The 14,655-nt window shown below is 37.3% G+C and overlaps 1 protein-coding gene across 1 annotated transcript; it reads right to left on the reverse strand.

Annotated features, from left to right (window-relative positions):
* Positions 1–11,512: 11,512 nt before the first annotated feature.
* Positions 11,513–13,052, reverse strand: LOC128050456 (olfactory receptor 7A10-like). Its single transcript, XM_052642708.1, has 3 exons — positions 12,998–13,052; positions 12,035–12,540; positions 11,513–11,749 (listed from the first exon to the last, which is right to left on the reverse strand). The coding sequence occupies exons 1-3, from the start codon at positions 13,050–13,052 to the stop codon at positions 11,513–11,515; spliced, it is 798 nt and encodes a 265-aa protein (XP_052498668.1).
* Positions 13,053–14,655: the final 1,603 nt, after the last annotated feature.

A 14,655-nucleotide genomic window follows, 5' to 3' on the forward strand; every position in this document is an offset into this window, starting at 1 on the left:
CAAGTCCAGATCATTGTGGCAGAATCTGTCTTATACATTGTGACCCCTGTGGAGCCACCTGTGTAACAGACAAAAAAAAAGAAAAAAAACAAAAACAGAATATTGCTCAGTGTATCCTGGGTGACAAAATCATCCATGATTCCAACCACAGTTCAAACATCACTATCTCAACATTTATTAGTAGCATTGATTAAAGAAGCAACATAACAATAAAGAATACAAGAGTAAAAGTGAGGGTAACGCAGGCACACCATGAAATGTTGAATGGCCATGAACAATGAATCATCATTAGACTAGTGATTGGAGGCAAGCCCATGAGGAAATATTAAAATGGAGCAGGGAGTAGGGAAAATGACTGCATTCAAACAAAAGAGTACTTATGAAGTATATGGAGCATGTGTGGATAACATAAAAAGTGAAGTTTTAAAAGAATCTAAAATTTTATGGAAAATTGTTGGTGAGAATACAATTAGGTTAAACGGAGTGGTTTAAAAACAACTAGACGTTTTATGTGGAATCTAGAAAAACAGTACTGATGAACCTATTTGCAGGGAAGGAATGGAGATGCAGACATAGAGAATGGACTTGTGGATGCAGCAGGGGAAGGAGAGGAGGGGATAAACTGAGCAAGTAGCGTTGACATATATACGCTACCATGTGTAAAATAGCTAGCTATTTGGAAGCTGCTATATAACACAGGGAGCCCAGACCTAGAGGAGTGGGGTGGCAAGGGGAGGGAGGGAGGCTCAAGAGGAGGGATATATGTTTATATTTATATTATATATTTATATATGATATAATTATTAAAATATATATAATTCTGGCTTATTCGTGTTGTTCTATAGCAGAAACCAGAACAACATTGTAAAGCAATTATCCTCCAAATAAAAAATAACTATGAGACAAAATCAAATGAAATTCTATAACTAAGTTGCATAAACATATGAACTAGTAATAATTTAATGACATCAACATTGGTTCAGTTCAGTTCAGTTCAGTTCAGTTGCTCAGTCATGTCCGGCTCTTTGCGACCCCATGAATCGCAGCATGCCAGGCCTCCCTGTTCATCACCATCTCCCAGAGTTCACTCAGACTCACGTCCATCGAGTCAGTGATGCCATCCAGCCCCTCATCCTCGGTCGTCCCCTTCTCCTCCTGCCCCCAATCCCTCCCAGCCTCTTTTCCAATGAGTCAACTCTTCGCATGAGGTGGCCAAAGTATTGGAGTTTCAGCTTTAGCATCATTCCTTCCAGAAGAAATCCCAGGGCCGAACTCCTTCAGAATGGACTGGTTGGATCACCTTGCAGTGCAGGGGACTCTCAAGAGTCTGCTCCAACACCACAGTTCAAAAGCATCAATTCTTTGGTGCTCAGCCTTCTTCACAGTCCAACTCTCACATCCATACATGACTACTGGAAAAACCATAGCCTTGACTAGATGGACCTTAGTCGGCAAAGCAATGTCTCTGCTTTTCAATATACTATCTAGGTTGGTCATAACTTTTCTTCCAAGGAGTAAGCATCTTTTAATTTCATGGCTGCAGTCACCATCTGCAGTGATTTTGGAGCCCCAAAAAATAAAGTCTGACACTGTTTCCACTGTTTCCCCATCTATTTCCCATGAAGTGATGGGACTGGATGCCATGATCTTCGTTTTCTGAATGTTGAGCTTTAAGCCAACTTTTTCACTCTCCTCTTTCACTTTCATCAAGAGGCTTTTTAGTTCCTCTTCACTTTCTGCCATAAGGGTGGTGTCATCTGCATATCTGAGGTGATTGATATTTCTCCTGGCAATCTTGATACCAGCTTGTGTTTCTTCCAGTCCAGCATTTCTCATGATGTACTCTGCATAGAAGTTAAATAAGCAGAGTGACAATATACAGCCTTGATATACTCCTTTTCCTATTTGGAATGAGTCTGTTGTTCCACGTCCAGTTCTAACTGTTGCTTCCTGACCTGCATACAGATTTCTCAAGAGGCAGGTCCGGTGGTCTGGTATTCCCATCTCTTTCAGAATTTCCCGCAGTTTATTGTGATCCACACAGTCAAAGGCTTTGGCATAGTCAATAAAGCAGAAATAGATGTTTTTCTGGAATTCTCTTGCTTTTTCCATGATCCAGCGGATGTTGGCAATTTGATGTCTGGTTCCTCTGCCTTTTCTAAAACCAGCTTGTACATCAGGGAGTTCACGGTTCACATATTGCTGAAGCCTGGCTTGGAGAATTTTGAGCATTACTTTACAGCATGTGAGATGAGTGCAATTGTGTGGTAGTTACGAACATAAAATTAAACTAGCAAAGACCTGGAAATAAATAATGCAACAGAAGAGCTTTTAGAATGTAGGGAGAAAACAGTATTTAGTTAGAATTTCATCTTATAAGAAGATTCGTGGATTTCAATGTGCTAAAAGAGAATAGAGATTATCTTTAGTCATATGGTAAAGAAGAAAACCTTCCACGTGATGGCCAATTGTGATGCAACTTTTAGACATGATCTAATAAAAACAGACAAAAAGATCAATAAGAAATAACCAATACAATATTGTAAAGTAATTAACCTCCAATTAAAATAAACAAATTTATATTTAAAAAAATAAAATAAAAGAAATAACAGAGATGTAAAAATGTGTTGGATGTCAAATCCAAATTGGCACTTGCCATTTGACAAGTGCACTGTTGCAGCTGCTGACCTCCAACACTCCTGAAGGAGCTCAGGGTAGAGAGTAGAAATGAGGCACTCTGTGCTGGTGGCAGGAGCAGGGAACAGGGGGAACTGGCGGGACAGGTCTCCAGATAATTAGATACTCTCAGGAAATGATTTTATGAGCCCAAGTCTTGTATCTCCTCATATCTAGAAAAGCACTAAAATCCTTCATAGTGACAATTGTTTCTTGTGAATAGCAGAAGCTTCATAAGACCAGCAGAAATTGTCTACAAAAAAGTATGTGCCCGACTGCATAACAAAATCACATATATGCCGTCATTTCCCCCTACCTCTTTGAAGCTATCTGAGGTGCTGTCTTCTGGGCTGCAGACTTCCTGTTGTTACAAATAAAACTTAACCAAGAAATGAATCGCCAGTCTAGGTTTGATGCAGGATACAGGATGCTTGGGGCTGGTGCACTGGGATGACCCAGAGGGATGGTATGGGGAGGGAGGTGGGAGGGAGGTTCAGGATTGGGAACACGTGTACACCCATGGCAGATTCATGTTGATGTATGGCAAAATCAATACAATATTGTAAAGTAATTAGCCTCCAATTAAAATAAATAAATTTAAATTTAAAAAAATTTGCAACTCTCATGGTGTGCACTTTTTTTCGTTGACATGGAAAAAGTGTAATGGGTGATGTATTAGCACTGTGATGTGTTAAGTTGCTTCAGTCTGACTCTTTGCAACCCCATTGACTGCAGCATGCCAGGCTCCTCTCTCCACAGGAATTCTCCTGGCAAGAATACTGTAATAGATTGCCATGCCCTCTCCAGGCAATCTTCCCAGCCTAGTCATCAAACCCACATCTCTTATGTCTCCTGCGTTGGCAGGCAGGTTCTTTACCACTAGGGCCACCTGGGAAGCCCCATATTAGCACTAATGAGTCACAAATTTTAGCATCATTTTTGCTTAAAACAATGATTTGCAAGTGGAAAACATTAAAATGACAGCTCATCTCCTTCAGGAAAAAAAAAAAAAAACAAAACTTAAAAATAAAAAACAATGGAGAACACACAGTGTGATTGACGGATAGGTTTGACCACACAAAATTTATAAACACCCACAGTTCCCCTCCAATACATTATATATAGATAAAAGAACTAAATGACAAACAGCCACACACAAAAAGTCCAATTCTGTTATTGAAGAGTTGCAATCAAAAATAGGAACAAAGTTTCTCTGATTCTTCTCTACCAAAGCAAGGAGTCATACAGATAATTAGAGATAAAGGAAGTAAATGGCTAATAAACCCACAAACATAACTACCCTCATAGGTAATGAAATGATTGCAAAGTAAGATAATTAGCATACCTCTTCTCACATCTAAAATTTTTTTTCCACAGAAGATACTGTGAAATATGTTTCTCACAACCACAAGGATTTTTGCAAAGATCCATTTGCAAGAATTCCTTGGTGTGGATCTTTCTTATCAATAAGTAAACATGGTCAAATATGCCATCTTAAAACTTAGAAATGTTTTCATTTCATTTTATACCCCTCCACAGCTAGTACACTATTTCTCCACTCCAGTTAATAATAAGATACTTTGACATAAGTCCTACTTTAACTAGAAGTACTTTTTTTGCCTCTCATCTCTTTTCTGATGGAGCTTCCATTCCTATTAATAGTTCATTCTTATCACTGAACATTACCTTACTGAGTTCAATGTTTGTGTCTCTTTTTTAGCATCTAAAAATTACTCTGAATTTTCACCAAGCAACCACATCCTGTCCATCCTGAGGGATGCAGTAGGGGACTATATACAACTCCCTGTCTGCTCATTAGCACATTTCTCTCCTGTTACAAATGCTTCTAAATAATTGGTCTTCTTGCCAGACACTAGTCTGAACAGAAAGAATAATTTCCTTGTTGAGTCTCTGTTCCTAAGTGACTGGGCTATAAGCCAGGTGAATTCAGTTTTTATTATTCCTTATCTAATACTTCTCCTGACTTCCAGAGGTCTACCCTGAAGTTGTTTTTTTCCAGTTTATAATATTGAGCAACTCATCTTGCTTACGTTTCTTGGACTTCCAAAGCCTTGACTTGTGATGGGGATAAAACTCCTGATTTTTCTAGAAGGTTGATTTTTCCCTCCTTAACAAGGGGGATATCTTTTTTTCTATGACGTAAAACTTTTATAATACCGTCCTTAGCTTTGTGACACTTTTGCCAAATAATGAGGGATTTCATATTTATATAGCAGTAGAAGTGTTACTTAAAGCTCAGTATTAAAAGTTTGTTAATTACAAGAGATATATTTAGGTCTTAGCACTTAATATGTATTGTCTAATTTTGTTTTGAAAAGTCTTGTCTATGCATGCTTAGTCATTTAGTCGTATCTGACTCTTTTGTAACACTATGGGCTGTAGCCTGCCAGGCTCCTCTCCATGGGATTTATCAGGCAAGAGAGTACTGGAGTGGGTTGCCATTTTCTCCTTCAGGGGATCTTCCTGATCCAGGGATAGAAGATGCATGTCCTGTGTTTCCTGCATTGCAAGCAGATTCTTTACCCACTGAGCCACTGAGGAAGTCCTATTGTCTATGAATAGTTACTATTATGATCTCTGTTCTTCATGCAAGAGTGGAGTTTAGAGGGATTTTTTTTTTTTTGATCACTCTTTCAACAACTTTCTTTTTTTAATTTAAATTTATTTATTTTAATAGGAGGCTAATTACTTTACAATATTGTATCGGTTTGATCTGCTCAGGTTATAGTCTGATTAACGAATGGAATCTTGATTGGAAATATGTCAGGATGCTTTCAGTTCTCAAACTCTGTAGCAGTGTTTATCAACCATGTACGATTTTCCTCCTGGGGATATTTGACATTGTCTGGAGTGACAGGCTGGTAACACAAGCAATGCGGAGAATAGCACCAACAAAACATCAAGCACAAATATCAATGGAAAGAATATCAATTCTGGACCGACACTTCAACTTTTTGATGTGCACAGGAGTAACTGGTAAACTAGGGAACTAGGGACGCTAGTTCAAATATAAATTCTGATTCAGCATGTCTCCTATGATCCCAGAAACTCTGCATTTCCAACAAGCTCCTGGATGATATTGATGCTGCAGGTCCTAATCTATGGACCACTGTCTGAGTTGCAAGACTGTGGTCATGTGTTGAGTCAGCTGGGTTCAATTTTTCTTCACCATATATTTTGCTAATATAAGACTTAAATGAAAAGCATATTCAACCAATTCAGAGGCTACCATATATTCTGCATATGATTTATATTACAAACCTCAAGGGACTTCATTTAGTATACTTCTGAAAAGACTGTGTAGTAAACAGAATGTGTTGTTGTACTCAGTTGCATCAGACTCTTTGGACTGTAGCCCGCCAGGTTCCTATGTCCATGGGATTTTCCAGGCTAGAATACTGGAGTGGACTACTATTTCCTCCTTCAGGGGATCTTCCTGACCCAGGGATCAAACCTGCATCTCCTGCATTGACAGCTGAATTCTTTACCAGTAAAGCCACTTGGGAAACCAGTAAACAAAATAAGGACTTCCAAAAGATGTCTAGCTACAAATCCCAAAAACCTTAGAATATGTTAGTTTATATATTATATAATTATATTATATATTATATAAATTTAATTATATATTAAATAAAATTTTGTCTCAGACAACTAAGGTTAAACCTCTCATTTCATTTGTTTAACTTACCTTGGGTGAGGCTGTGTTACCTTGCAATTCCATCTCAATAGAAGACTAAGTTTTAAGTACTTCTAGAGACAGGCTACCTGCTCTAGCTGGCTCAGTAAATGGCCTTTTCATAAATGTAAGTATGAGTCTGATGGTCTGATTCTGAGGCTTTTGAGGAATAAATACAGGAATATAATTTACTATGAAAATTAAGGTCACCCATATGGGGTTGCACAGAGTCAGACACGACTGAAGTGACTTAGCAGCATTCTATTTTAATTCTGTTTCTAAATTTCTACACTGTTGTTCATGTTAATTCAAACATTCATTCTTTGATTTCTATCATCTCCAACTTCCTCTCAAATTCTGTTTCACCATAAAAGAAGAGATCATAGTTGTCTATGCATTTGCATGTAAATGTGTTTGTGCTTATTTGAAAGAAGAATGTGTACAAATGCATATACACAGACCACTCTCATGAATGTTTTCTTTGAATATAATGATATATTTCCACACTTTTTAAATTCACCATACATATCTCTTTAATTTTTTTTTTTTTTTAATCTCACAGTACCTTCAGAAATATAGGCTTCCCAGATGGCTCAGTGTTAAAGAGTCCACCTGCCAATGCAGGAGACATGGGTCAGAAAGCTTCCCCTGGAAAAGGGAATGGCAACCCACTCCAGTATTCTTGACTGGGATATCCCGTCAGAGGAACCTGGCAGGCTACAGCCCATGAAGTGCAAAGAACCAGACACAACTGAAGCAATTTAGCATGCTTGCATCTTCAGAAATAAGAAAATTGAGATTTATGGAAACTAAATTTTTCCTAATTACATACAAAACCCTCAAAGCTTATTTTGTATTTCCTTGAATTATTAATATATACAAATGCAAAACTGCAGTATGCCCTCTTGATTCTGTAGTTTCTTTAATTCATCAAAATTTACACTTAACCGGTGCAGTTTATTATGTTCAGTATATGCCAATGAATTCTTTATTTTTTGTAAATTAATTTATTTACTTAATTAGGATTCTTTAAATGAAAAAAATATCTCATGGTTGAAGCGGGATCTAGAAAGCACAAAGGTAGCTGATTCACCCTTAAAATGAGTGGAAGGTATGTTTTCTAACTATGACAAAAGCAAAATGTCACAAACATATAGGATCAGTGCATTGAAGTCAAAGTAATTTATATGCTAAATATGTTTTTTTTTTTCCTGTAAATAGAACTTTAAAAATATAAATGAAGTCAACTGACCATAAATTGGTTCGAGACCAAAAGGCACTATAGACACACGGGACAGGGACGAACCTTAAAACCCACTGCAGAGCCTGACAACTGACTCCACACTCATAAGGAACCCAGTAGAGTTCAGAACAACTTTGCATCATGTAGCCCCTTTTAATAATACAGGCATTCAATTAAACCACTTGATTTTATGAAGACCTATTATACAACAATAGTTAACTGATATAACAAAGTCATCTGAACTGAGGACAGTTCTAAGAGTTCACTACTTCTTATGTCAGCGATCCCTGTTCTGATATTTGAGGGCACTATTCATGATAACTCTGATATAGTTTATTTCAGACAACTCTACTAAAAAGTGAAGTTCTGTTCCAGGGAACTTGGACAGGTGAGAAGGAGTTGCGTTTTCATGCAGAAAATCTGCTGTCCCTGAATCACATGATTGGAAAGGAATTCAAACTCTCCTGTGAATCGTAACTTCTCATGAAGATTAACATTTTGTTCATTCTACAAGTAGACATGGAATGAATAATATGTTAGTTCACTACTCCTTTAGAAATGATGTTGCAGTTTAGAAAAGACTGAGGCATATCATCTAGAGAAATGGAAGGATTTATATATGTAGGTAGCACGGCATTTTCAAAGAGAGTTAGGAAGATGGCCAATCCCATTGAAACAATCCAACAATTGAAGCAATCCAACAAGTCCTTCACTCCATTATATAAACCCTCTAAAAGATAAACACAAATCTTCCATATGTCAATGAGTAGATTTACAACTTGAAAAGCAAATATTTTGCATATAACATATAATTTTAAAATTTGCTTTGTCATATTTAGGGTCACCTATGACTCGATATTGAAAAAAAAAAAAAAAAACTGAGATCACGGCAACTGGTCCCATTACTTCATGGCGAATAGAACGGGAAAAGGTTGGAGGCAGTGACAGATTTCCTCTTCTTGGGTTCCAAAATCACTGTGGATGGTGATTGTAGCCATAAAATTAGAAGACAGTTGTTTCTTGGCAGGAAAGCTATGACAAACCTAGACATGTATGAAAAAGCGAAGACATTACTTTGCAAAAAAAAAGGTCCGTATAGTCAAGGCTATGGTCTTTCCAGTAGTCATGTATGGATGTGCGAGCTGGACCATAAAAAAGGTACAGTGTCAAACAACTGTGATGCTGGAGAAGACTCTTGAGAGTCCCTTGGACAGCAAGGAGATCAAAACAATAAATCTTAAAGAAAATCAATCCTGAATATTCATTGGAAGGATTGATGCTGAAGCTAAAGCTCCAATCATTTGGCCACCTGATGCAAGGTAGCTGACTCACTGTTAAAGACCCTGATGCTGCGAAGGGAGAAGGAGAAGAGAGCAACAGAGGATGAGATGGTTGGACGGCATCATCGACTCAATGGACATGAACTTGGGCAAACTCTGGTAGATGGTGAGGGGCAGGGAAGCCTGGATTGCTGCAGTCCAAGGGGTTGAAAGAGTCAGACACGACTTGGTGACTGAACAGCAACAATGACTACAAGGACATATTAAGTTAATTTGTTTATTCTAAGTTGTGTTGAATAAATACTCCACATGGAGACATATACCTAATGATCTATTTTTTGCCAGTGGCCATGGCAGGCATTGTGGACATGGAATTGAATAAGAGAAAAGGATCCTAGTGAGGAAAATAAAAGTCAGTGACTGAATATAAAACACAATATATATTGGAGTCAAGTTCACCTATAAATTAATATAGAGATATGGAAAAATGATGGCCCCAAAAGGAAAAAATTCTCTGAGACTTTCCTTTAAATCTTATAGAAACATATAAATATGATTGTATCTGAGTGTATTTCTTTCCAAGGCAGCGTACAACTCATGACTAATCTTTTACTTAAAAAAACAAAACAAAACATGGCTTCAGGCAGTTCAGTCACTCAATTGTGTCTGACTCTTTGCGACCCCATGGACTTCAGCATGCCAGGCCTCTCTGTCCATCACCAACTCCCAGGACCAACACAAACTCATGCCCATTGAGCCAGTGATGCCATCTAACCATCTCATCCTCTATCATTCCCTTCTCCTCCTGCCTTAAATATTTCCCAGCATCAGGGTCTTTTCAAATGAGTCAGTTCTTCGCATCAGGTGGCCAAAGTATTGGAGTTTCAGTTTCAGCATCAGTCCTTCCAGTGAACATTTAGGAGTGATTTCCTTTAGGATGGACTGGTTGGATCTCCTTGCAGTTCAAGGGACTCTCAAGAGTCTTCTCCAACACCACAGATCAAAAGCATCAATTCTTCAGTGCTCAGCTTTCTTTATAGTCCAACTCTCACATCCATATATGACTACTGGAAAAACTATAGCTGTGACTAGATATACTTTTTGAAAGGTTGTTGCTGAACCACAAAAGATAACAGGATTCTTGGCCTCTGGAGTAGGAGAATTCAATCTGGGGCCAGAGATGAGGCTTGATTGCTCAGAGCTTTTGTATAATAAAGTTTTATTAAAGTATAAAAGAGATAGAGAAAGCTTCTGACATAGACATCAGAAGGGGACAGAAAGAATACCCACTAGTTTTTTTATAGCTAGTTTTTTTTAAAATGTAAATTTATTTATTTTAATTGGAAGCTAATTACTTTACAATATTGTATTGGTTTTGCCATACATCAATATGAATCCACCACGGGTGTACACGTATTCCCCATCCTGAACCCCCCTCCCACCTCCTTCCCTGTACCATCCCTCTGGGTCATCCCAGTGCACCAGCCCCAAGCATCCTGTATCATGCATCAAACCTGGACTGGCAATTCATTTCATATATGATATTATACATGTTTCAATGCCAGATAGCTAGTTTTTGTATGCTGGATGTTATATAGTTACTAGCAGTCTGTTAATGAAAGAGGAATGCCTAAAAACTCGGAGAAGGCACCAGGCCCTTCACCCACAAGATGCATTTTGAGATAATCTTGGCACCAGGCTGGTCATCCTGGGCCATATACTGATTGACTAGAATCTTGTAGAATGGCAGATTACCATACAAACAGTTCCACTTACATGGATAAGGAGAACAATATATGAGGATAACATACTGGTTTGTCAAGTCAGTTCTGAGCCTTTAGGGGAAATCTACTTGATGTCAGAGTTTGGGGTAAATGTATAGTACATTAACATAGCTTAAGACAAACATTTCCATAAGAAAAATGCATTGGTTAGCTCAAGATCTGAGAAAAGTTAAGTTTACGTGGAACCAGGTGTCATTATGGCAACATAGTATTTTAAGAGAAACCTCTTTTTAATTTGTATACAGAAGGGGAAATACATATATATCACTAGTTTGTTTTCTGACACTTAGGAGAGAGATAAAAAAATGTCTGACACTTGCAACCTATTTCCTCCGTTTTAAGACCCCTGGCCTTCCTGCCTGTTACCCTCTTACTTTGTTGGCAAAGTAACGTCTCTGCTTTTCAATATGCTGTCTAGGTTGGTCATAGCTATTCTTTCAAGGAGCAAGTGTCTTTTGATTTCATGGCTGCAATCACCATCTGCAGTGATTTTGGAGCCCAAGAAAGTAAAGTCTGTCACTGTTTCCATTGTTTCCCCATTTATTTGTCATGAAGTGATGGGACTGGATACCATGATCTTGGTTTTCTGAATGATGAGTTTTAAGCCAACTTTTTCACTTTCCTCTTTCACTTTTATCAAGAGGCTTTTTAGTTCTTCTTCACTTTCTGCTATAGGGTTTGATATTAAATTCTTTATTTGGGAAAAATACTTTTTAATGAAACCCAAAGTCATATGATTTGAAATAGAAAATAATTTGGGAGAGCAGGAAAATGATAAGAGGCAAAACTGCCGAAATCATACATTCTGGCTCCAAGATTATGAACCCTGTACTCATATGGCCTTGTTCAACTCCAGGACAGTTGCACCCTGTGTAGCTGCCATCCCCACATATCTTTTCATAGCCTTCTTTATGTCTTTATTTCTCAGACTGTATATGAAGGGGTTCAGCATGGGTGTGACCACTGTGTACATCAACGAGGCTGTTGCACTTGAGTGTGAGCTGTGGGTAACAGCAGAGCTTAGGTACACTCCTAAGCATGTACAATAGAATAAGGAGACAATTGAAAGGTGAGATGCACAAGTGGAAAATGCTTTATACTTCCCTTGAGATGATGAGATTCTACAAATGGAAGACACTATCTTAGAGTATGAGTAAATGATACCAACTAGGGGACCACCACCCAGAAGTGGGGCTGCAAAATACATCACAATGTCATTAAGAAAGGTATCAGAGCAGGCAAGTTGAATCAACTGATTAAGTTCACAGAAATAATGAGGGATTTCTAAATGTGTATAGAAGGCAAGCTGCAAAACCATTAAGGTTTGTAAGAAGGAATGTAAGACACTGATGATCCAGGAGACCAGGAGCATAATGCCACAAAGCCATGGATTCATAATGACTGTGTAGTGCAGGGGGTGACAGATGGCCACAAAGCGGTCATAGGCCATCACTGTTAGCAGAAAGTCATCCAACCCTACAAAGAGTATGACAAAGTACATCTGAGTAATGCAGCTTTCATAGCTTATCAGCTTCCCCTGGTTCTGGACGTTCCACAGCATCTTTGGGATGGTGGTAGAGGTAACACAGATGTCTACAAAGGACAGGTTGGAGAGGAAGAAGTACATAGGTGTGTGGAGGTGGGAGTCAGAAATGGTGGCTAGGATGATAGCCAAATTTCCAAACACAGTGATCAGATACAGGAAGAAGAAAATCATGAATGTGATGGGCTGCAATTCTTGTTCATTTGAAAATCCCAGAAGAAGAAATCCTGAAACTACTGTAAGATTTTCTTCTTCCGTTTGTTGAAGTTGAGTATAAGAAAGGAGAAAAATATCATTAGTTATCTTTATACAAATGGCTTTCACCCACAAAATTAAAACAGTTAGTTTATACTTTGCAGTAACAAAATTAATATCAATAGTTTTGTGTATGGACCTAATCCTCTGTGGGATTCCCTATTGCTATCCCTGATTAGGAAATTGTATTATATGTATGCCATCTGCCAAAAAAAAAAGGACAATTTTACTTATTTTCCAAATCTTATGTGTTTTATTTCTTTTTTATTTTTTGTCTTTATTTCTTTTTTTCCCATTTTTTTAAGCTTTTTTGTCACCATGTTATGTTCCACCCTTAATGAGAAATTCTATCATTTATTTCTGGAATTCATATTGCTTGCTGACAATTTTCCCATTCTTGTCTGGTCTTTGAGTGGAAGAAGATAAAAAGCAAAAATGCCCTAACATGCATAAAAGCATCACATATGATGTACCCACAGCTAACTTCATACTAAATGGTGAAAAAAATTAAAGTTTTACCTGTATGATCAGGAGCGAGACAAGGGTACTCTCTCTCACCACTCCTATTCCACATGGTTCTAGAAGTCCCTAGTCAGAGCATTAAAGCACAAAAAAGAAATAAAACACATAAGATTTGGAAAATAAGTAAAATTGTCTTTTTTTTTTTTTTTGCAGATGACATACATATAATACAATCCTAAAAAACATCTGTGAAAAATGTTACAGCTAATTAAAAAATTCACTAAAATGCAGGATACAAAATTAACATATACAAATAAGTAGCAATTTTATATACTAACCACAAATTATCAAAAAGGAAATAAAGAAAGCAGTAGTATTTACAATAGCATTAAATACAACCAAATGCTTAGGAATAAGTTCAACCAATGAATTTCTATGCTGAAAATTACAAGACATTGTTGACAGGAATTGAAGAAGATACAAATAAATGGAAAATATCCCATGTTTTTAGAGTCAAAAAAAATGTTATTCTTATAATGTTTATATTAGTCAAAGCAAATCTACAGATTCAATGCAATCCCTGTCAATATTTCAATGGCATTTCTCACAGAAACAGATAAACAATCCTAAAATTCATAATAAGAAATCACAAAACCATAAATTTCCAAAGTAATCTTGAGAAAGAAGGACAGAGCTAGAGTCATCACTTTCTGCTTTCAAACATATGCTACAAGGCTCTAGTCATTAAACAGCAGGGTACTAGCAAAAAAACAGACATGTATAACTATGTAACAAAATTGGGATCCCATTAATAAAATAACACTTAAATGGTTAATGAATCTATGACAAAGAACACATTAATATAAAATAGGGAAAATATGGCCTCTTCTATAAGTAATACTGGAAAAATTGTCCAGCTACATAAAGCAGAATGATATTGGACCACTACTTTAGGGTAGTCCAAGAAATTCCTCCTAAATGAATTAAAGACATAAGTAGACCTAAAACCATTAAAATCCTAGAGGAAAACATATGGAAGTGATTTCTTAGCATAGTTCTTGGAAATATTTATTTTGGATTTGACATGTCAACAAAGTATCAAAATAAGAAATAACCAAGGGGCACTACATCAAACTAGACAGCATCTACAGGGAAAAAAAACAAAACAAAACAAAACTAACAGCATGACCAAAAAAAAAGATATGGAAATGGAAAAAATATTTTCAAACAAGATATCTGAAAGGGAGTTAATATTCAAACTATAAAAGGAACTCATACAACCCAGCAGGGCTTCCCTGGTAGCTTAGTGATAAAGAATCTGCCTTCTAATGCAGGAGTCAGAGGAGATGTGGGTTTGATCCCTGGGTGAGAAATATCTCCTGCAGGAGGAAGTGACAACCCACTCCAGTATTCTTGCCTGGAAAACTCCATGGACAGAGGAACCTGGAGAGTTACAGTTCATGGTGTTGCAAAGAGTTAGACACAATACAGACTACTGAGCATACAACCCAGTAGCAAAAAAAATTCAAATAAAAAATAGGGAAAGGATATGAGTAGATGTTTTCCAAAGAGATACTCAAATGGTCAACAGGTACGTGAAAAGGCACACAACAATGCTGTTCATTAGGGAACTTCAAGTCAAAACTGAATGAAATATTATCTATTCCTGTTATAATGGTGATTGTCAAAAATACTAGAGCTAAGAAGTGATTATA

Source organism: Budorcas taxicolor, chromosome 7 (genome assembly GCF_023091745.1).
Source record: "Budorcas taxicolor isolate Tak-1 chromosome 7, Takin1.1, whole genome shotgun sequence".
NCBI lineage: Eukaryota > Metazoa > Chordata > Mammalia > Artiodactyla > Bovidae > Budorcas > Budorcas taxicolor.